Consider the following 20,739-nt stretch of genomic DNA (forward strand, 5'->3'; position numbering starts at 1 on the left):
GCTGCATGGGAAATGCAGAAGTGATTTAAAGTGTTTCGAAGCTGGTGGGTTCCAAAGTTTAAAATGAAAGTCTGGAACCTGTATTTGATTTAATCAGGGCTCATTGAGCTTCAAACCGCGTCTCTGATTCAGCATGCAGGTGAAGTATCCTGGCTGTTTTATTCTCTGCCTGTGCAACTGCAGTATTTCATGTGCTTCACATTGTCAGCCGCAGCTCTGCACATGTCCCACCTGTCTATTAAAGTGAATGGGGGGGGAGTAGGCACCTCAGCTAGCCTGTCTGCTGCATCATTGAGTATTACAGCAGGGTGATTGCCTAAGTTTTAGATGCAGGAATAGAGGAGGGACTGATTCTGTGACTTGACATATAATGGAAGAGGAAATGAGAATCTGCATTTTTACACGTTTTATTGCTTGTGGCTTTTGAGCCGTGTGTGTGTGTGTGTGTGTGTGTGTTCAGACTGCAGGGCTACACTCACGAGATGGCTTTGCTTGAGCCAAGTAAAGTAGTGAGAGATAAAAATAAGTGTGACCCACCCCCCTAATATGGCACTGCCCATTCTCAGGCAGCTGCAGTGAGAAAATATTAAAATAGGCTTCAAGTCAAGCGGCTGTTGGATACATGAAGTGTCAGCACCCTTTTGAAAGAGGGAAGGGGGTAGGGTGTCTCTGGTTTCAGTTCTCTCGCATTGCAATGCCTTCTCTCGCAATCCACTGCCTCTTTCGATGTGATTTCATGAAGTTCTTTGTCACATTGCAATGAGAGGCAGAGGGCAGGTCTCCTCTCCAGGCTGCACTGTGCCATTCAATCCATATTGTATGCAAGAGATGAGGGCTCAAGGAGGGGAACAGGGGATTCGTTGGACACCAGAGTCATCCCACTGTGCACTTTAGACAAACACACTGTTAGCTGGATCTCGTAGCCATGCATGTTGTAAATTCATAAGAATTTAACCCCCTAAAATGATTTATTTCCGTTGCTGCATGTGTAGCAGTTTCCTTTGGAGAACATCTGCAAGACTGCCATTGTGCAATCCACAGTGTGTGTGTTCTTTAGTGTGCCCTTGGATCTGGCCTTGCTGTGTGAGCGAGCGAGTGAGTGCAGCTGCTCTGTGCTTGGGGGCAGACTCCACACCATTACCCCTCTGTCTGTCTGCATCTGAGCTTTCCCTCCGCTGACACAATTCACAGCTCCAGGAGCTCATTTCTCAAAACAAAACTTAACAAAAAACAAACCTGTCTTCTTTTTGGATATTTAATAGGGTGCGACAGGGAGATGCTGTCTTATGTAAAACTAAATGTAGCACCAATTCATTTGGGCTGGATCTGTTGAAGCTTTAAGGTAGATTGAGACACGTTGACATTCCCATTTGGGAAGCCTGAGTGCCCCTCACCTTGAGGGCACTGTTTGTTCTGTAAAGCTGACCAGTCTGGCAAGCTTGAAGTGGCCTCTCTTAGCCTTGTACCATACTGTCCCATCAGCATTTCTACCCACAAACGTCTTGTGTCCGTGGCAACAGCTGTGAAGTCTCCTGAGCCTGTCCTGCTCAGGATCACGGGCGCCAGCGCTCTGGTATTAGCAGACTGGATATACAGTAACCAGGACAATATGTCCTGCAGGGAGAGCAAAGCCAGCCTTGCGTGATGTCCTGACTGCAGGACAAGGCTTGCTGTCTTGGACTGTCTGCTGTAACTGTATAGCGGTGTGGTGCTTGGAATGTGGGGGGGCAGTGTGGCATTGTGTGAAATACAGTGCTGGTTGCACCATGTTATTGCTGATTTTGTAGATTTCAGTTTTTTTTCTTTTCTGTTGAACCTGGTGAATCATGAATTTGAGAACCCTTGATTAAATGTGTGTTTGGAGTTTTATCATGCCTCTACTGCATGGATGTGTACAATTTAATGATGCTGCTGCTAACATTTTTGAAAGGTTCGACAATCTCTAGTTGTCTTGAGCCACTGCAGGGACAGGTGACCATGTTGATAGAGGTGGATATAAGACTTGCATTGCATGGCAGTTTGATCAATTTCTGAGTGTACTGGGTGAGCTTAAAAAGGCACCCCTGAGCTTGTTACCTATACACTGTGGCTAATCAAGTTCATAGTAAAAACTGGCATGGGTGACACTGCTATGCAATAGGAGTTTTTTTTTCTCCCATCCCTGTCGTGTCAGTTTGTCATTGATAATTCTGTGCTTGTGTGATGTGCAGTAAGCGTGTGTGCCTCTTGTGAATTCAGTGTTTCTGTGAGCGGCGTGTTTTCAGAGGGGCCCTGGCCCCTGGCTGAGTCGAGACGGGATGTTTCTTGGCAGGAGTTTTGACAGGACTCAGCACTGGTGGTTCTGTAGGCCTGTACAATCTGATTAGGCAACAATTATTTTAGTCACAGATTTGTATTGCAGTCCCACTTTTAGATAAATAAGCCTATAAATAAGTGGGACAAACACAGGAAACATAGCTGTCCCCTGTCTTATCTGTTTCCTTGCAGGCTACATTATTACAATGCGTCGAGTTCTGGTTTGCTTCATGTGAAGTGACTGATTTAAAAAATAAAGCCACCTAGTTATCCAGGATCGTTTTGAACTTGCAGTTCAGATCAGGCTGTATTTTGTATTGCTTTTATTGTATTGGTTAGATTGATTTGATGTTAACAGCAGATGAATGCTGCATCCCCAGCCCCTTCTGAAATGGCTTTTTTGATTTATATTTTGAGGGTGGATCTGGATGCTCCACTGAAGTGGCAGCACAGTCATGGGCAGAACATTGTGTAGACAAGGTTAAAGTGGGTTGGGAATCTGGTGGAAACAGACCATGCTGACCCTTGCCTGCTTTGTTCAATAAGCCATGCTGATCCAGCCTGCTCTTTTTTCCTTCTCTGCAGGGCGAATGTCTCCTCACGGTCCAGCTGTGTGATGAAGACCACTTTGAGGACGAGGATGGCTTGGAGTTTTACCTGCTGTTCGCTGGCACCGCTCAGAGGCACCTCACCAGCACACACAGGGTTAACCCTGACACTCTCCAAGCCATCTGTCCTGGTAAGCTTTACTGAATCAGAGTCATCCAGTTATTACAGGTCCTTTACTGAGTAGATTACATGGCAGTGCACTCCACACCACCCTTAATGTGACGTGAGTTACAGAAACTGTGGGGCTCTGACTGTACTCTCTCTGCTGAATGTGAGTAAGAAGCATTCATGCTGTATAATGGATATGGTACAGGTCATTACTCATCATTGGGTTCTTCAATAAATGAAAAAACAAAGCGAAAGCTGCCTGTATGCGTGAGCCTGTTCAATCCCTGTTTAGTTTGTATTAATATGTAAGCTGCTTGGAGTTCAGGGTCAGTCAAAGAAAAGTACAGAAGTGGTTATTTCTGCAATGAGAAAGCTGTAGAGCTGAGATTCCAGTCTGTAGCACCATTTATTCTTCTGTGCGCTGCCTCTGCTGTTCCTGCATGAATCTGCAGCATTCCGCCTGGAACACTTGAATGCACTGACTAGGAATAGAACCCTCACAAACGAGAGCTTTTGTTTTGCTATCAGGCCATCCTTGTTCATAAAAGGATCTGCCTCCTTCTCGAATCCCACTGCAGTGAACCCAATGCTCGTTTTAGCAAAGTATTTGAGGTTGCTAAGTTGTCTTTATCAACAGGAATAAAACATTGCTATTTTTATACACTGGGCAGTGAGTGTGTGGAGCGCCGCTTTCCAAACAATGGTCTGGGGCTCCTTTTGAAAGTCTCAAGTGTCTTGAAATCCCTTTGTAGATACTGTGCAGCTTGCTGGAATTCACATAATGGAGCACAAGATGTCCTTGTGTTGGTATCCTCTGCTCCGTTTGCACATACCATTCCCGAAGCTCAGAAAGCAGACAGCTGTGCTGCGTAAGCATCGTTGCAAGTAGAAGTGCAAGAACAGCGCTGGGTCTTTCTGGGGATGCTTGGGATGAAGTGGAAACCTCAGAGGAGTTTGTTGTCTTCACTGTATTTCAGTTTTCTCTGCAATGTTAATGCTGAGCTTTCTCCTGGCCAGGAATGCTGTAGCAGCTTCAATACCTGGGCTGCGTTCAGCTACAGGAGCATTTCCGAAGCTCCTGAACACTAAGCCACTTTCATTTATTACTGCAAGTAAGGGCTAACAGGAGACTGGAGAAACGTACTGTAGTGTGTGAACAGGAGTGAATTGAGATGAGCCTGTAGTGGGGTTACTGTCCCGGGCAAGGATAAGGCACTGCTTCAGCTACCTGCCCCATACCTGCTACAGCAGTAAAGCTCTGTACTTGGTTGCCTGGAACAAGGAGAGGGAAGTGCCAGGCTTGGCTTGGATCACTTGGATCGTCTGGCTTGGATCACTCGGGTGTAGGTTAACGAAGCTGTGGAAATGTCCCTGGCTGTCACATGTATTGGATTTCCTCGAAGCGCCTCCCCGACCAATTCTGCAGGCTATGTGGTTGTGAACTCTGCTTGTTCTCTTGCTTGTGGACTTTGTTCTTTAAATAGGGAATGCCTGGTTTATCTACTGACCTTGCTAAAGCAGAACACTACCTTTTTAAATGTCTTTTAAATAATAACCCACTTCCTCCAGACCTGCCAGTTGTGTTCTGGTGTGTTAAGTATTAACAGAGATGACATGATGTTTAGTGTGATGCCTGTTTCTTAGCTACCAGAGGAGCTATAGTAGATTCTGGAGGGTGCTCTAAAACAAGCAGCAGTGATTAAAAGGGAAGACCGATCTCTCAGCCAGCAGGGTGTTAACATGCACTTTCACCTGCTCTTGGATATTAAATCTAAATATTTCCATTAAAAAAAACATCTTCATGTAAGCAATTCCTCCTCATCTGCTCTGTGTGTTTATACAGTCCTTGTGCAATGATTTTCAAAGAGCTTTTTGTAGTGGACTGTCCTGCATTTCCGTAGTGTACACTTTGAGATCTCTTTGTACCCATGTTGCTTGTACACTCTCCCTGCAGCCCATGACTGCTGTGAGGAGGTGACAGTCACCCTCTGCACCTCCACTCCGGGCCGGCCTGTGGGCTGCGTGGCGGAACAGGGCTTCCACTTCGTTCAGGATGTGGCCTTCGAAGTGGCACAGGTCCTGGTGAGCTCCGCGGGCTGCACAGACGTTCTGGACAGCGCCAGGCTGCTGGATGAGTTCCAGATCCCTGCTAAGGAGCAAGAGAGGCTGGAAGACAGAGTGACCCTGGCATTGCAACACCTGCTCCTGCCCGAGGGTTGGAGTGTGCTGGGTCCAGAGGGGGGCTCCCACCATGGTGAGTGTGTGCGTGTGTTTGAGTGGACACTGGACATACTGCTGAAGGGAACGGTCACTACGATGCTAAACAATGGGGGGGGGGGGGGAAAGGCAAAAAGGTTTAATATTTACTATATACATCATTTTGGCTGCCCTCTTTTAGCATTTTTTTTATGTTTTCAATAATTTCAAGAATAAAAACATGCCCACGGCATCTGAATTTGCTGCAGAGTTGGATGGAGCGAGGTGCCCCCGTCAGCTTGGCAGAATGTCTATGTTGTCGCAAAGCTGCTCTGTTGTAGCTGTTTCTAATGGATTCCACTGTGACGGTGCGTTTGATCTGCAGCCTGGGTTAGAAAGAGCTGTACTCTACAGCACACACAGCGGCAGATACATGATTAATGTTTGCTGAATTTATATGAGGAGGTTTTTACAGCTAGGATGAGCAGGGTTAGATCAGCCCCTGTCGCTTTGAAAGGTTATTATCTGGGAGATGATAAATAATGAGCAATGGTAATGGAGTAAAGCGATGTGTGGCACTGGGTTTAGTCAGGGTGAGTAAAAGCTGGCGCTTGTTGTCTGGATTGTCTGTCTTTTAACCCTTTCCTTTTAAATTAAACTGTTTGAAACTTGTTTTGTATGGAACTCATGTCCTGCAAAGCTGGTCATGACATAGTTAACCCTGTTGGTCATTTCAGATCAAGTGGGCCAATGAGGGCTCTGCTCGACTGCTTGCATCAAAACACGTTAACACTTGCCTTGTGGTGCACTGTATTAATTACCATTGACAATTATTAATCCAGTGGCTGTACAGATAATTCTGATTGAATTCTGCATTTTTTCACCAGGTGGCAGTGTGTGCACTGTTTAAATCACATTGATGGCAGTGTCTGTGGGCTCAGTGGCGGAGACCCATCAAGTGATTTCTAGTTCTTGATGCTACAGGGGCGGGATTGGAACGCGGGTCTCGGTGCTGGAAGCCCTGTATGTAAAGTGAAAACCTGCAATGCCATTTCTTCACTGATCTCAAGGGGCCTGATTCCGCCAGTTCGCTCACATGTTAAAGGAACACAGACACCCAGTTTGTTTTGGCTCTGTGTTGAGCTGTTTTTTCCCTTCTGCTCTCGGTTCGGTCACCATTATATTATGGGTCTAGATTGCAATGTTGGATACACTAAAACAAACATTCCCACCCCAGTTAAGAGTTCACTTTGGTTTGGCCTCAGAAGAAGCACATTGCCCATGTGAAGTGCAGTGATGTTGAAATGTAGCCTCACTGATTGCTCATTGATTTGCAGGATGAATGTGGAGACGTGACACAGGTTCCTTACAGTGAATGAATCCGCTTAACACAGGTCACAGGTCTCTGATTCAGGACAACACAGCCAAGGTTTTCCTCTGAGCTTGCTCTGCCCTTCTAATCTGTGTGCAGGTTAAAAGTCACTGCAGCAAGGTTCAGAGCTGTAGTAACTATTGTGTTACTTCACGCCCCAAACTTACAAGTGAGCAGCACCAGCTCAAGGGTTCTCTTTGTTTTCTTAAATACATACTCTCTGAATGGGGGACTTTAAAATTGGGAGCAAGACCCTGGATGTAGTTTGGGCCATTCTGAGAGTATTGTTTAGAATATACTCTAGACAGTAATTGGAACTTGCATGTTTTATTTAATTTTTCCAACCTGTCTTCCCTTATCTAAATGCTCACACTCTCTCTAATGCATTTAGTTATCTGCAGTGTGTGTGTGTGTGTGTGAGTTCACTAATCCCATTTAAAGGGTTTTAGAACCTGTGGCTGTGGGAGAGGAGGGAGGGGGTCCAGGCTATTCACAACCACAATCAAAACCATTAAGCGATTCCTACTGGAAATAAACAGGATCAGTGGAACAAAGCCTCAGCGGGGAGAGAGCTGAGCATTGTGAAGCACACATTACAGGAGACTGCAGAACATGAGCACCGGGCAAGGGGAGGGCACGTTACAGGAGACTGCAGAACATGAGCACCGGGCAAGGGGAGGGCACGTTACAGGAGACTGCAGAACATGAGCACCGGGCAAGGGGAGGGCACGTTACAGGAGACTGCAGAACATGAGCACCGGGCAAGGGGAGGGTTTGCTAGTTATTATGCAGACAATGAGGTGTCATTTTTACAGCATTTCAGTCACAGAGAGTGGATCATTGTTATTGCTCATGGAAATAAAAGGGACACTATATCCAGCTTTCAAAAGATTTCTTTTTTGAATAATGCACAGAAGGATGCCATGCGGATACCAGACCCAGACACCCTTAATCACTGCATTAAGCCGCCTTGTTTTTGAAATTTCATTGGAATGATGATTGCATCTGATACTGTAAATGCAGTCTCAGCAAGCCAACAGCATTATAAGTACAATGCTATCTGGTTTAGCAGTCAAAGCTAATTGCTTCAGTGTAATTGGATAAGTCTTTAGGGATTTCTTTGTGGTTTTTGTTTTAATGTGCCAGTTTTATATCCATAACTTCAAACACTAAATAAATGTTTGACACAGATCCAGGCGTAATGGTTTGGTTATTTTGCTTGGTTGAAGACACAAAAAGTTACTTTGTTGTCAGATGTTTCATCAAGTGTGTGTATTTATTTATTTAACTCTGAACAAGTTATGAGCAAGAGAGAGGTATTGATTGTGAAATTTTGTTAAATAAAATGTGACTAAATTAGGGAATAATGTATGTGGCTTTTTGGCCAGCAGTTGAAATTCCAGACTGATGTTTATATGCAGACCTAGACTCTGACTTTGTATTCAAAACCGTTTCATATTTCATAGTCGTTTTTCTCCATCCAGGATCTCGCCTGGATGACCCCTGGGGTGGAACTTGGGCATGTGAAATATGTGTGTGTGTGTGTGTGTGTGTGTGTGTGTGTTTTTTTTTTTTTTTTTTTGTCAGGCAGAATTTGCTCATAATGTGGAGTTTGCTCCAGTCCAGCAGAGACCTCTTTTATCCAATGACAGTGGTGGTGTGTGTGTGTGTGTGTGTTTTTAATGAATGGATGGATTTGATATTCAACACACAGGCAGTTGAGGCTGAGATTTGTATAGTTTAAACTACAGTAAGAGTTTTGTTGTGGCTCACCACTTTGTATTCCTCCTGGGCACTCTCTCTTGTGTGTGGGACCTGCAGTGTGGTTGCAGTGATTCCTCCTGGACACTCTCTCTCGTGTGTGGGACCTGCAGTGTGGTTGCAGTGATTCCTCCTGGGCACTCTCTCTCTTGTGTGTGGCAGTGTATCTTCCTCTGGGATGGGGAGGGCAGTGGACCGGAGTGGTGGGTTTTCCAGCATGTGGGTGTGGAGGCTGGACATCCTGGAGATTCTATTTAAAGATTATTGCAGCTTTCTCTTTTTGTGGGGGAGGTCGGTATAGCAGCACAACCACGGGAGATTGTGTGCATGCGTACAGTGCACAGTGTAAGTGTATGCCAGCAGGTGTGGACGTGCTGTCCATTGGTGTATATACAAATACAGTACCTCTTATCACTTCTCCTGATAAAACTGTTGCCAAGGGCCCCTCCTTGGAAACAACTGCTGTTTAGAGATGCCTAGCAATAGCTCAGCAGAGCTGCTCACTGCTATGTTTGAAAGTTGATTTGATACAGTTGCCAAAAGGTGCCATTGCTAGAATGTGTCAGTACAAGCTGGTACCTTGTAGAAGTTATGTGAAGCGTGGGTGTCCCCTCCTGTCTGTTCCCTCCTCTGTGATTGTGTGTGACTGCCCCTCCTGTCTGTTCTCTCCTCTGTGATTGTGTCTGACTGCCCCCTCCTGTCTGCTCTCTCCTCTGTGATTGTGTCTGACTGCCCCCTCCTATATGTTCTCTCCTCTGTGATTGTGTGTATGACCTCCTCTCTTTTTCCCTTCTCTTGCAGCGATGCCCCCCCGGGAGACTCTGCTGCACTTCACCGCCAGGCGAGGGCTGCACAGGCTGGCCTGGTTCTTCCTGCAGCAGCCGGGAGGCAGAGCGGCACTCTCCCTCCCCAACACAGAGGGCGCCACCCCTGGCAGCCTGGCACACGATAGAGGCTACAGCCAGCTGCAACAGCTGTTCTCACAGTGAGTAGCCAACAGACATTGGCGATCACAAACTTTACAATCATTTCTTAATGTGGGCGCCGTCTTTAAATCATTATCATCTTTTAATATTCCTCACATATGCTAACATACTGTTTGAAGAAGTGGATTTCACATGGTATATAATAATGTAGTGGGCACTATATTGCCTGCTCTTGCTGCAAATTCAGGAGGCTGTCCCTGTGTTGCCTGGCTGTCAGAAAGGCGATGCTCTTCTCAGGTAACACGATCCATGATAAGAGATGCTGATCCCATGTGATCTGAGCTCCTGAGGGTCTGGTTACACTGTGCAGTGTAGACTGGGTGCATGCATGTGAAGCGAGCAGGGCAAGCTTCTCTAGAGCTGGAGATGAAGCTGCATATCTGGGTTAGAGGAGTGTGTATATGTGTCTCTGTGGGATTCTTATGGATGGGCAGCCTGCTGTTAGGTTTGGACAGTAGCCACAATATCTGCTACTTGATTCTGGACTAGCTGCACACGCCTGGATTTTTTCCTCCAAGACCGATGTCGAATGGTCAATTTCCATTTCGTGATCCGATGCATTTTCTCCCTATAATAACAAAGCTAATCCAGCACACCCTGCTTTCTACAGTACAGGGCTGCTAGTGCTCGCCTCCTTCCACGTTCTTTCAGTTCTCTGCTCGTCACGTCACTGGGTTTCCTTGGCAAATCCTTTGTTGTCTTTCTATTGTTCTCTTAATTAAAAGTACAGGTAATAAGAATTTTCAACATTTCCTTCCGCTGACTCAAAGGAAAAACAGATTTACTGCTGTGCCATCTGGTCCAGTCTTTAGACAGTTGTGTTGTATTTGGTTTAAAAACTCCCTTCTCTATAATGAAGTGCACATGCCTGTTTCTCTCCTGACTGCAGAGAAAGCTGTGATTGGGTCGCTTTAATGGGAGGAGTACACCTTAAAATCACAAGTGGTTGTATTAAACAAATACACTCATTTACAGTAGTGCTTATGCTCTCATGTGCTACAGTATAACTCAGGAATGGAAATAAGACTCTTATTGCATAGCAGTTTCACCCATTCCATGTTTTAGTGCAAGCTTGATTAGGCACAGTGTGTACATAACAAGCTCAGGCGTGTTTTTAATAAGCTCATAGTAAAACTAGGAATGGATCAAACTTCTGTGCAATGGGAGTCTTATTTCCTTGCCTGCTAAATGAATATACTGAGTGCTCAGACTCCTGAGACGAGCTGGCCTGAGAGCTCAGTGTGCATTCGCCCTGGTTCAGTTTCCATGATATCCTGCTGGAGCTGTGAACCAGCTGTTAGGAACAGTGTCCTGAGCAAGGATTGCTTCCGCAGCACCACCCACACTCCTAACCGATAATCATGATGGAAACAAGGTGGGGTACGCTGCCCGTGTGCTTGCTGTTACTATAGCTAAAGGTTCTGTTTAAATACACACCGTCAAATAAACAAGCGCTGGAGAGCAGAGACTGACTCGATTTCAGGGTGTGCTGGGCACAGAAAGATGGGCACGCAGAATCTCCTTCTAACAAACACTATGAGTGCCAATTGACCACAGCAAGGGTGTCTGACACCTGAAAATGCACAGGGCTGCATTTTCCACTCTTTGTTGGAATCCACTATTTGTTTCGAGTAAACCGCCCCATTCAGGGCTCGTGAAATATGAAAACGGAATAAAAGGAACATTGTAAACGGGAGTGAGTATTGAAAGTGATTCTTTGGTGTATTCAGTGGGAAGGGTGATGCAGGTGAAATTTTTCCAAGCCGCTGTCTGCTAGCGGCCACGCTCTCACCCGTGTTTCTTTGTCTGTCTCAGGGAGGAGGGTGCAGATCTGGAGCCCTGGGCAGATGCGTCGAAGCCGATCTTCTCAGGGGACTGCCTGGTGAAGCACCACCCTCGGCTCAACACCTACACGCTCACCGTGGTCACGAAGCCCGGGAGTCAGCCCAGCGAAGTGGAGTGCCACATCGAGGAGCTGCGCGGGTTCATGCAGCGGCATTCGAAAGAGAAGGTGAGCGCCACAGCTTGGCAGCGAGGTCCACTTGCACTGATGCAGGGGTGTGAATGTGAATGAATAGGGGCTCAGCTATAGCAGTGTGCAGTGCCCTCAGAGTGCTGGCTATCAGACCCCGCTGACAGTGTGACTGTGATCACAGTCGTACGAAATTAAACAGGACGATCCTGAGGCCTTCCCCGGTTGTGTAGATATTTCAATCTAAATATCTTCACCGTGCAAAATAACCAGCGATCTAATTGAAAAAGATGGCGTTGAAATCAGGCCAATAAAAGAATAGAGGCTAATTAAAAGAGCAGCAAAAATGTTGTCCTTCTGTCTTGTGCTTTGAAACTCCCCTCCCTAGCAATGTAATATAGTCATAGTTGCGTCACAGCAATTGAAAGAAGGGCTTGTCTGTTTGTTTTGCTTTGGGCAGGAATCGGAGCAACTAAAAGACAGTGAAGAAACTAAGCAGGTCTTCAGCACAGTCGCCTGTGAAAGGGGGAGAGATCCAGCACAAAATCCTGAATCCTCGAATTCTACTCTGAGCAATGGCAATACAGAGGACAGGGTGTGTCCGTATGAAAACAACATAAGCACAGAGAGAGAGGAAGAGGTGGAGGTGGGGACTGCTGCTGTGGCAGACTCTGGGAATCCTGCATATAAAAGCGACTCTGAGCAGGGCCAGGCTGATACAGAGAGCCTGTCTGTCAGCGGGCTGCCCTGCGGAAAACTTCAGGAGGAAACTGATACTGGACCAGCCGCAATCAGAGCGGGACAGGAGAGCCCAGGCAAGGCTGACAACGACAAGCAGGAAGGGGAGCAAGCCAGGCAGAGCAGAGCTGAGGCCGAGGCTGCAGATAACACTGAACATGTAGAAGGGAGGGATTCTGTAGACAGGGATACGGGGCAGACACAGTCCCAGGATCACAGAGACACGTCAGTCACTGCAGGGATGAGTACTGGCCCACTGAAGGGGGAGGTGCTGGTTCAACCGAAAGGGCCTGACAACTGTGCGTATGTGAGGGACGTGGCTGTTGTTTTCGGAGAGAAGGAAAGCAAGGCAATCATTAAAGAATCTCTGAAGGAGCTCGCCGGGACTCAGGAGGACAAGGCTGAAATCGAGGGCACGTGCTCTTGTGTTGTGGTGAGCTGTCCAGGCGATGGAGAGGGGGAGTGTAAATCTGAGATGCACTGTGCTGGTCAAAAGGAGGAGACAGCTGGGTTGGATTATTCTAAAGAAAAAATTTCTGCTGCTAGTGAGGTGAATAACAATGAGACGCCCAAGTCTGAAAGAGACATGAATAGCAGCAGCCTGTTTTTGAACCCTGAGACCGTGCTGGGAAGTCCTTGCCAGGCCCACAGCAGGAGCAGAGATTCGACAGGCAGCTCCGCCTCCCACACTGCTGTGCTTCCAGAAGTAGAGTATCCAAGGGTATGTGACGGCCAGTCTCTAGATAACAGCAGCACCGGGGGTAGCAGTTCAGAGTTTGGACCAGAAATTAATGAACAGGTCAGCCTGAAGGAACAGGATAAGGTGCCGTCAGATAAGGCTGATACATGGAACAGTCCTCTGGAAGTGGAATTAAGTAATCAGACAGATGGACTTGGCCAGCGTCTCGCAGTAATATCGGAAAAACCGCAACTCACTCCTATAGAAGCTGCTTCCTCTTTGTTTCAGGATGTTGAAGTAGCATTGGAGGCTGGGTCACAGACTGTGAGAGAAGTGCCTGATGGAAAGCAAAAAGCTGAGTGCATTCTGCCTGGTTTGGAAGAAGTGGTGTTGCTGCATACAGATTGCTCGGTTGTAGAAAATTTGCCACTGCTGGACCAAGAGCCTACGGACAATATGTTGCCCCTGAAAGAGGAGGACAGAAATGAGGAATCGACACCACCGCCTTCGGAGACAACGGATCATGAATCGGACCCAGGGATTGTAACTGTGGAGTCCATGTCTTTTACAGACACAGAGGAGGGCGTGCCCTGCGATTGTGCTGTGAATGAAAGGGGTTCAGATCTCTATGCTGGAGAACGCTGTGAAGGGATGCCAACCTGGACAGATAAAGAATCAGAGAGTGCTGCTGGATCCTGTGAGTGCAGCATACAGATGCAAAACCAGCAATCCCCCTGTGCAGAGTCAGAAGGGGGGTCTGATTGCAGGGAGCTCCACAAACAAACAAGCACCCAGGAAGTGTTGCTGACCAGCGAGGGCCAGGAGTCTGAGGGGCCAGAGCTGGAGCAGAGTGGCACAGAGGTCCCAGCGCCATCTCCCTCCAGCTCAAGTAAAATGCTGGTGGAGGGTGAATCTACTTCTGGCAGCGTTGAAGGACCAGGCGAACCAGCGGCCGCACTGAAGGATATCCCCAAGGAAGAGCAAGATGGACCCAAACACAACTGGGAAGCAGAATCCCTACAGGAAGCCACCAGTGAAACCTGTGAGGCTACAGGAGCGGCAGACTTGTTGGCCACCTCTTCTGCGTTCCAGGAAGCGGAGGGGCTTGAAGCATCTGAATCAGACGAACCAGCAGCAGTGGTTGAAAGTGATGGCAGTGGAGCTGTGAGCAGTGATGGAGCTCCACCATTAGAAAGTGATGGCAGTGGAGCTGTGAGCAGTGATGGAGCTCCACCATTAGAAAGTGACGGCAGTGGAGCTGTGAGCAGTGATGGAGCTCCACCATTAGAAAGTGACGGCAGTGGAGCTGTGAGCAGTGATGGAGCTGCACCATTAGAAAGTGACGGCAGTGGAGCTGTGAGCAGTGATGGAGCTCCACCATTAGAAAGTGACGGCAGTGGAGCTGTGAGCAGTGATGGAGCTCCACCATTAGAAAGTGACGGCAGTGGAGCTGTGAGCAGTGATGGAGCTCCACCATTAGAAAGTGACGGCAGTGGAGCTGTGAGCAGTGATGGAGCTCCACCATTAGAAAGTGACGGCAGTGGAGCTGTGAGCAGTGATGGAGCTCCACCATTAGAAAGTGACGGCAGTGGAGCTGTGAGCAGTGATGGAGCTGCACCATTAGAAAGTGACGGCAGTGGAGCTGTGAGCAGTGATGGAGCTCCACCATTAGAAAGTGACGGCAGTGGAGCTGTGAGCAGTGATAAAGCTCCATCCATTGAAAGTGGAGCTGCGGGCATTGATGGAGCTCCATCCACTGAAAATGATGGCAGTGGAGCTGTGAGCAGTAATAAAACTCATTCCTCGGACCAGGGAATTGGAGAGCCCTTGCCTTGTGAACCAGAGGCTAGAGAAGCAGGGGACCTGACTGATGGGCATTTGAGCTGTGATGAAACCCCTGTTGCCAGTGGTACCCACGTCGACAAAGAGCCTGCAGGTGGAGCCTCTGTAGAACTGGGACAGACTGCAGATATCACTTCTGGTAAAGGAGCAGCTCTGGAACCTACGATATCAAAACAGGGTCCAGAGAACAAGGACTCTTCTCCTAATAACGCTAATCCCACCCTAGCCCAGGAGAGCACCTCCTCTGTGGGGAGGGTTAGTGATCCAGCTGGCCTTTCTGGAAGTGCAGGAGATGTGAGTGTCGAGACTGGAGGAAAGGACGCCTCTGACCTGACTGAGCCGAGCCTGGGCCAGGAGAGTGAGGAGGCTGTTGTGACAAGTAAGTGACCCCATATTCATATAGTTAATGTACCATATAGTGTATTATTATTTTACTGTTTGAAATGCTAGTCTGCTGTGCATGCTAGCTTCTTTTTAGAAAACATTAAACCTTAAAAGTAAAGTTCCTTCCACAAATAAAGTTAACAGTACACAGTCGGTTAACACTGCTGTAGATCACTCTTCATGCTCCAGGACGCAGTCGGGTAACGCTGCTGTAGAGCACTCTTCATGCTCCAGGACGCAGTCGGGTAACGCTGCTGTAGATCACTCTTCATGCTCCAGGACGCAGTCGGGTAACGCTGCTGTAGAGCACTCTTCATGCTTCAGTACAAAGTCGGTTAACGCTGCTGTAGATCACTCTTCATGCCTCAGTACACATTCGGGTAACACTGCTGTAGATCACTCTTCATGCTCCAGGACGCAGTCGGGTAACACTGCTGTAGAGCACTCTTCATGCTCCAGGACGCAGTCGGGTAACACTGCTGTAGAGCACTCTTCATGCTCCAGGACGCAGTCGGGTAACACTGCTGTAGAGCACTCTTCATGCTCCAGGACGCAGTCGGGTAACGCTGCTGTAGAGCACTCTTCATGCTTCAGTACAAAGTCGGTTAACGCTGCTGTAGATCACTCTTCATGCTCCAGTACACAGTCGGGTAACGCTGCTGTAGAGCACTCTTCATGCTCCAGTACACAGTCGGGTAACGCTGCTGTAGAGCACTCTTCATGCTCCAGGATGCAGTCGGGTAACGCTGCTGTAGAGCACTCTTCATGCTTCAGTTAAATATTCTCTTGGATGTTTAGAGTAACAGTGCCTCATTCCGGCTAGCATTATAAACAGTCCTGACTGCTCATTTCACAGAAATCGGTTCCAGTTTTCCAGTGAGAGAAGGCACTTCTGTTTTTTTAAATATGGCTCAATTCAACGATGCTGATGTTTCTAGATGTGTGTGTCATGGTGACTTCCCTTCAGTGTTTGGATGTTGCTTCTTATTCCCTCTGTTCGATGTTCTGCTGGGATGTCTTCCAGTCTCCAGTGTGAATGCATGTTTACAGTTTGTATCCTGGTTACTGGTGATCTTGCCAGATATACAGGGAGCTTGAATTGCAGGCAGGTCATCTGCAATGAAAATTGTTCCTGGTGTGTCCTGTGGTGTGAGCGTGAGAAACAGAAACACCCAGACTTCTTGTGCTGTCTGGATGCCAGAGCATCCCACAGTTCTGCTTTAAATAGCAGGGAAGAGAAAGGTCAGGGTTCATTTCCTCAGCTCTACCCTTGTCTGTTTGAGAGTGCTCTACACCTGCACCCAGTGGCTCTGGAACCATTTTTAAAGTGGGGGTGCTGAAAGCCATTGAACAAAACTGTAACCCCTGTATACGATGGAAGCCATGCAAAGCCAAGGGGGTGCTGCTGAAGCCCCAGCACCCCTAGTTCAAGCGCCCTTGCCTGTACCTGGGCTGGGAAGCTGAGATATAAAGATGTACAAGCGGGTGTACACCCCTATGTGTCACAAGCAAACCCTATAGGTGCTGTCCTCCTCAGGGTTAACCGGAACAGCTTGCCCTCTAGTGGTGGGAAGAGGAACCCAAAGTGAGAACAACAAATGTCAGGAAAGCAGTTTGTTTTTTTGTTTGTTTGCTTGATTTCTGTCTTGTGTAAAGACCGCTTTACAATAAATTGATTTGGTTGCAATAACAGTAATATTATAGATTGAATTAGATTTTAGGTGATTCCTATGAAAACTTTCAATTACCTAGCAAGAATGCCAACTGAGAAGGCTATTTTACACTTTTTTGTATTCTTTTGCAAATGTGGAAAGAAAAAAAAAAAAAAAAAAATGTGCAAGTCAATAAAAATGCCTTGATACAAGCCTGTTGTGCACGTCTCTCAACATTTTCCCATGTCTGTCTGGGTTGTGTTCTCCCAGCCTCGCTTCAATCTCTAAAGCTCTCCCATAGGATAACGAGTCCCCTGAACCCGATTGTCGACAGGTCAGTTTCTAGCACTTAGTAATGCGGACCCAGGATCAGCCTAGCTGCCCTGAGCACCAGAGTCGGTCCTCACTGTGCGTTCTTCTCTCCACACAGGAGCGGAAGGGCAAGTGGATTTCAGTACAGCGGGGGAGGAGGACACAGGAGACAGGACAATGGTGAGTACAGCCCTGCTTCCTTTACTGCTGGAGCCAGCACTGCTATTCACATAGTCGTGTTGAGTGATTAAACGACCAAGTATAGTTCCTCAAGGGCAAAGGTTGCTACACATGCGCTGAATAGAATGTGATTGGATTGCTCTCTTAAGGAAGGTTCAGGAAGCCTGTGTATTTGTATTCAGTGCTGCATTCTCCTGCCCAAATTTCTCTGTGGGATAGGCTGTATAGTGCAAGAGTCTCAGGCACCCCTAGTCTGAAAGCTCTGGTACAGCTGCGTGCGTGCTGTAAATGTTCTCTTCGGCTCAGTTTGTGATTGCATGTGGAGGCTAACTTTAACCAGTCATGTCGTTGTTTGCTGTTCCAGTAATGGAGCAGGGAGGAGGGGTGATGTCATGGCATGAGGTGGAAAAGCAAGCAGTGGCTGGAGCAGCACATGACAGTCCCACCCCATCCTGTACAGTGACTCTCTCCAGCCTGAGCCACAGTGTAGCCATGGATTTTAATGGCTTTCTTTTAGCTGTCAGTACCATTCAGCTTACCTTCCGGCCTCTGTGTGTTTACCTGGTGACACCCAAATGTATTTGCTTGAAGAGCAGCTGTGAAGTTATTAAATGGGACTCGATTCTTTAATTTAAAACATCCAATTAATTTCAAACCCAATTCATTTCCACATATTGCTATTGTTTTTCAGTTTGCATCTACTCAAACATGAGATTTTTTTATTTTTTTTTTAAAGGTGTTTCAAAACTGCATTATTAAAGACCCACCAGGAGAGACAGAATTGTCCCTCGGTGCTAAATCTCTCATACAGGAAGAACAAACAGAGTGGCGTCCAGTTTATTTCACACAGTATATTTTGTCCTGTGTAATGGATTAGCCAGGAGCAGTGCTGGCAGTTGAGAGCGCTTTACGTTTTGGAAGAGCCGCTGGTCAGAGCTCTTAGTTACAATCATCTGCTTCAGCCTGAGATGGAGTGGCACACAGGTGTGGGATCCATGAGCAGCTCGATGTCAGGCTTGTTTGGGTCTCTGTTTTTCTTGCAGCTTGAAGATCAGTCTTTCTTTGGATCCTCTGTCATTGCAAGAGGTTACTGTTGCTGTTGTGATCTGTGAGAGGATGATTGTAGTTGCAGATTGTTTAATTTGCTGTTTCTGGGACACTCTTGGAAAGAGTCCCAAAACTCTCCCTTCTGTGCCACCTCCTACCTGCTCAGACAACACCTGCATCATTTATTTTACACTCACATGCTTTGTGCTCACACCCAGGAGGTGCTTCTGTTCCCCCTCCCTCTTTGCTCTGTGATCTCCCTCTTTGATGCCAGGTCCATTGTTGACCTGTTTTACTGTACAGTGTCTGAAGCTGAAAGTTTGTGCTTTCCCTGTCCTGAGTACTCAAGAGAGACGTGCAGTTCAGCAGAATCCAGGTAGTCCTGGCTCTTGGGCACCGGTCTAGCCGTTTGCTGTGAACACAGTTGTGTGCAGCTAGTAACTTGGTTAGAAACCTGTGTTTGTTGCTAAGGGGAAGGGTTAACAGCAACTCCCTGTTGCTGAGCTGCGATTGTTATTGAGGTTTCCCTTTAGGTGAGCTGACAAACCGGTTTCACTGGCTGTGTGACCTGGTGTGCACTCATATGAGCAACACTCGAGGACAAAGCAGGGAGTGATCCACATTGAAACTGGAGGAGCTAGAATGTGGGGCATAAAGAAGGGGAAACCATTGCGTATTGTTACCTTGCCATTGAGCCAGACTTGCTAGGGAAAGCATGTGCAGTACCTGCTGCTGTGTGACACCAGTGATAGACATACTCTGAGCTACCAGCAGAGGGTGCAGTGCTTCTGCTGGCAGGCCAGGTTGGCTTGGTTTTATTTTTAAACTGCATTTCCATTCCTGATTATACCTTTGCTCCTGGCAGGCAGCCACAACCTGCTGTTAGGAAAATCTCTGGGCTCCCTGCACTGGTCATGTAGTGGTGTTGTTATGGTGGCTATGCATCTAGATTATGGGCTTGCTTTTGGTTGCTGTTTTTCCCTTCATAGACTATTCCTTATGCATGCAAATCATGGGTCCCCCCCGGTGTCAGTCTTGTAACACCACACCATGTATTGCTCACACAGTGCTGCTCCAGTGTTGGCTGCAGGGCTTCTCCTACACTGTAGTTGCTGGAGAGCGTCTCCCCTTGTTAAGCATGGGTCTGGCTAATGGATAAGCAGTGCTGAGTGCAGCCTGCTTCATATCGCACTCCTGAACCATCTTAATCGGCGCTTGTATGTTAGCTACTCTTCACTTCAAAACTTGATTCGCTTGCAACGATTGCTTCCTCAGTAAATCTGCAGCGAGCTTCCCAGAAGACACACACTGAGCGCATGCTTCTAGCCTTACTGCTTATCATTTACTGCTGTCAAAGGGGGCCCCTGCAGCCAGCCATTCGATTGTTCATTGATCGCAAAAAACCCCCAAAAAGAACACCCCACTTTTTTTTTACGGTGTAGTTTGGTTTTATTTCAGTGGTTGCTTCTAATCGATTTCTAATCCTTTCAAAATACAAATCTGGCAGAAGAGGATCAAATGCATTTTGTTTCAGTGTTTTTCAATCGCCCCAAGTGCACTGTGCCATCAAGTGGTGAAGTGCGACAGTGAAACCATTTACTCTTCAAGGGTTGCATGTCCTTGCCAGCTCTGCTCTCTGCAGCAGGACTTGAAGCTTTGCATATCGTTTCAATAATTCTACAGATAAATAACAGTCCTTGTATATAAAAAATATATATATCTGTCCATTTTATATTTGAAACTTTATTTTGGGAGTAGTGGTATTTTTATTTTAGGACACTTACTGAATATTCGCTTTCTGAGAATAGAAACGGCTTCATTGTCAGAGCGAGGAAACATGGAACTGTTAATCCTGGGAGAGGTCAGGCTCTGGTGGGAGGTGGCTGGGACGCTCTCCTCAAAACAGTAAACCATGTGGCAGAGTGTGTGAGCGATGTGAGAGAGAGCATTTCTTCAGTTCACAGCATCACACTCCCGATAGTGTGCTTTGGAAATGGTTTGTGCTTGTGTTTAGAAAAGTGTCTGCTTTTAAGTTAAGGGGGGGGGGGGGGGGGGGTATTCTGTGCAAGTGGAAAACATTTTTTCACAGACCGCAGATGTTTGAATAACCCAGAAAAAAAGCTACTTTGGTCAGAAAGCCAGAATCTTTTTTTTTTTTTTTTTTTTTTTCATATTAAACTGGCCAAATCCAATGTGGCTTGGATTTCCGAAGCCTTCCATTCGCTGCCTTCAGACTCTGATTTGAGGGAACCTTCCTCGTATAATCTCAAAGATGTATTTTTTCCGAATTGCAGATGGAAAAATGTGTTGCGCATTAATTCCCAGTAGTATCTATTTGGGGCTGAGAGAATGTTTGGACTTTCTGAGCCTGCTTACAGGTTTGTGAGCCTGCTGTGGAGGAGCAGTCTGGTCTGAGGAAATGAAACCTTTCAGTGCTGGCAGTGAACTAAACCTGGAGGATCAACCCAGGACCGGACAATCTGTTCTTAATCACAGATCCAAAAATACTTTCATCCCAAAAGCCTGTGAAAGCCAGCAAATAAGTAAACTGAGAAATCTGCATTAAATGTGCAGTCCTTGGTGTGGAATTGAAAATCTGCTCTGTA

At 47.0% G+C, this 20,739-nt stretch overlaps 1 protein-coding gene across 5 annotated transcripts in view; it reads left to right on the plus strand.

Annotated features, from left to right (window-relative positions):
• The window catches only part of LOC121294716 (A-kinase anchor protein 13-like), a 76,496-nt gene that overhangs the window by 17,302 nt on the left and 38,455 nt on the right, over window positions 1–20,739 (plus strand). For all 5 annotated transcript variants that reach the window (XM_041218750.1, XM_041218751.1, XM_041218752.1 and 2 more), the window contains exons 3-8: window positions 2,881–3,034; window positions 4,967–5,266; window positions 9,143–9,326; window positions 11,143–11,338; window positions 11,760–14,937; window positions 17,025–17,086. In XM_041218750.1, coding sequence (XP_041074684.1) covers window positions 2,881–3,034; window positions 4,967–5,266; window positions 9,143–9,326; window positions 11,143–11,338; window positions 11,760–14,937; window positions 17,025–17,086 — 4,074 coding nt within the window. The remainder of the gene's footprint in view (window positions 1–2,880; window positions 3,035–4,966; window positions 5,267–9,142; window positions 9,327–11,142; window positions 11,339–11,759; window positions 14,938–17,024; window positions 17,087–20,739) is intronic.

The sequence above is a fragment of the Polyodon spathula genome, chromosome 19 (assembly GCF_017654505.1).
Source record: "Polyodon spathula isolate WHYD16114869_AA chromosome 19, ASM1765450v1, whole genome shotgun sequence".
Classification (NCBI taxonomy): Eukaryota; Metazoa; Chordata; class Actinopteri; order Acipenseriformes; family Polyodontidae; genus Polyodon; species Polyodon spathula.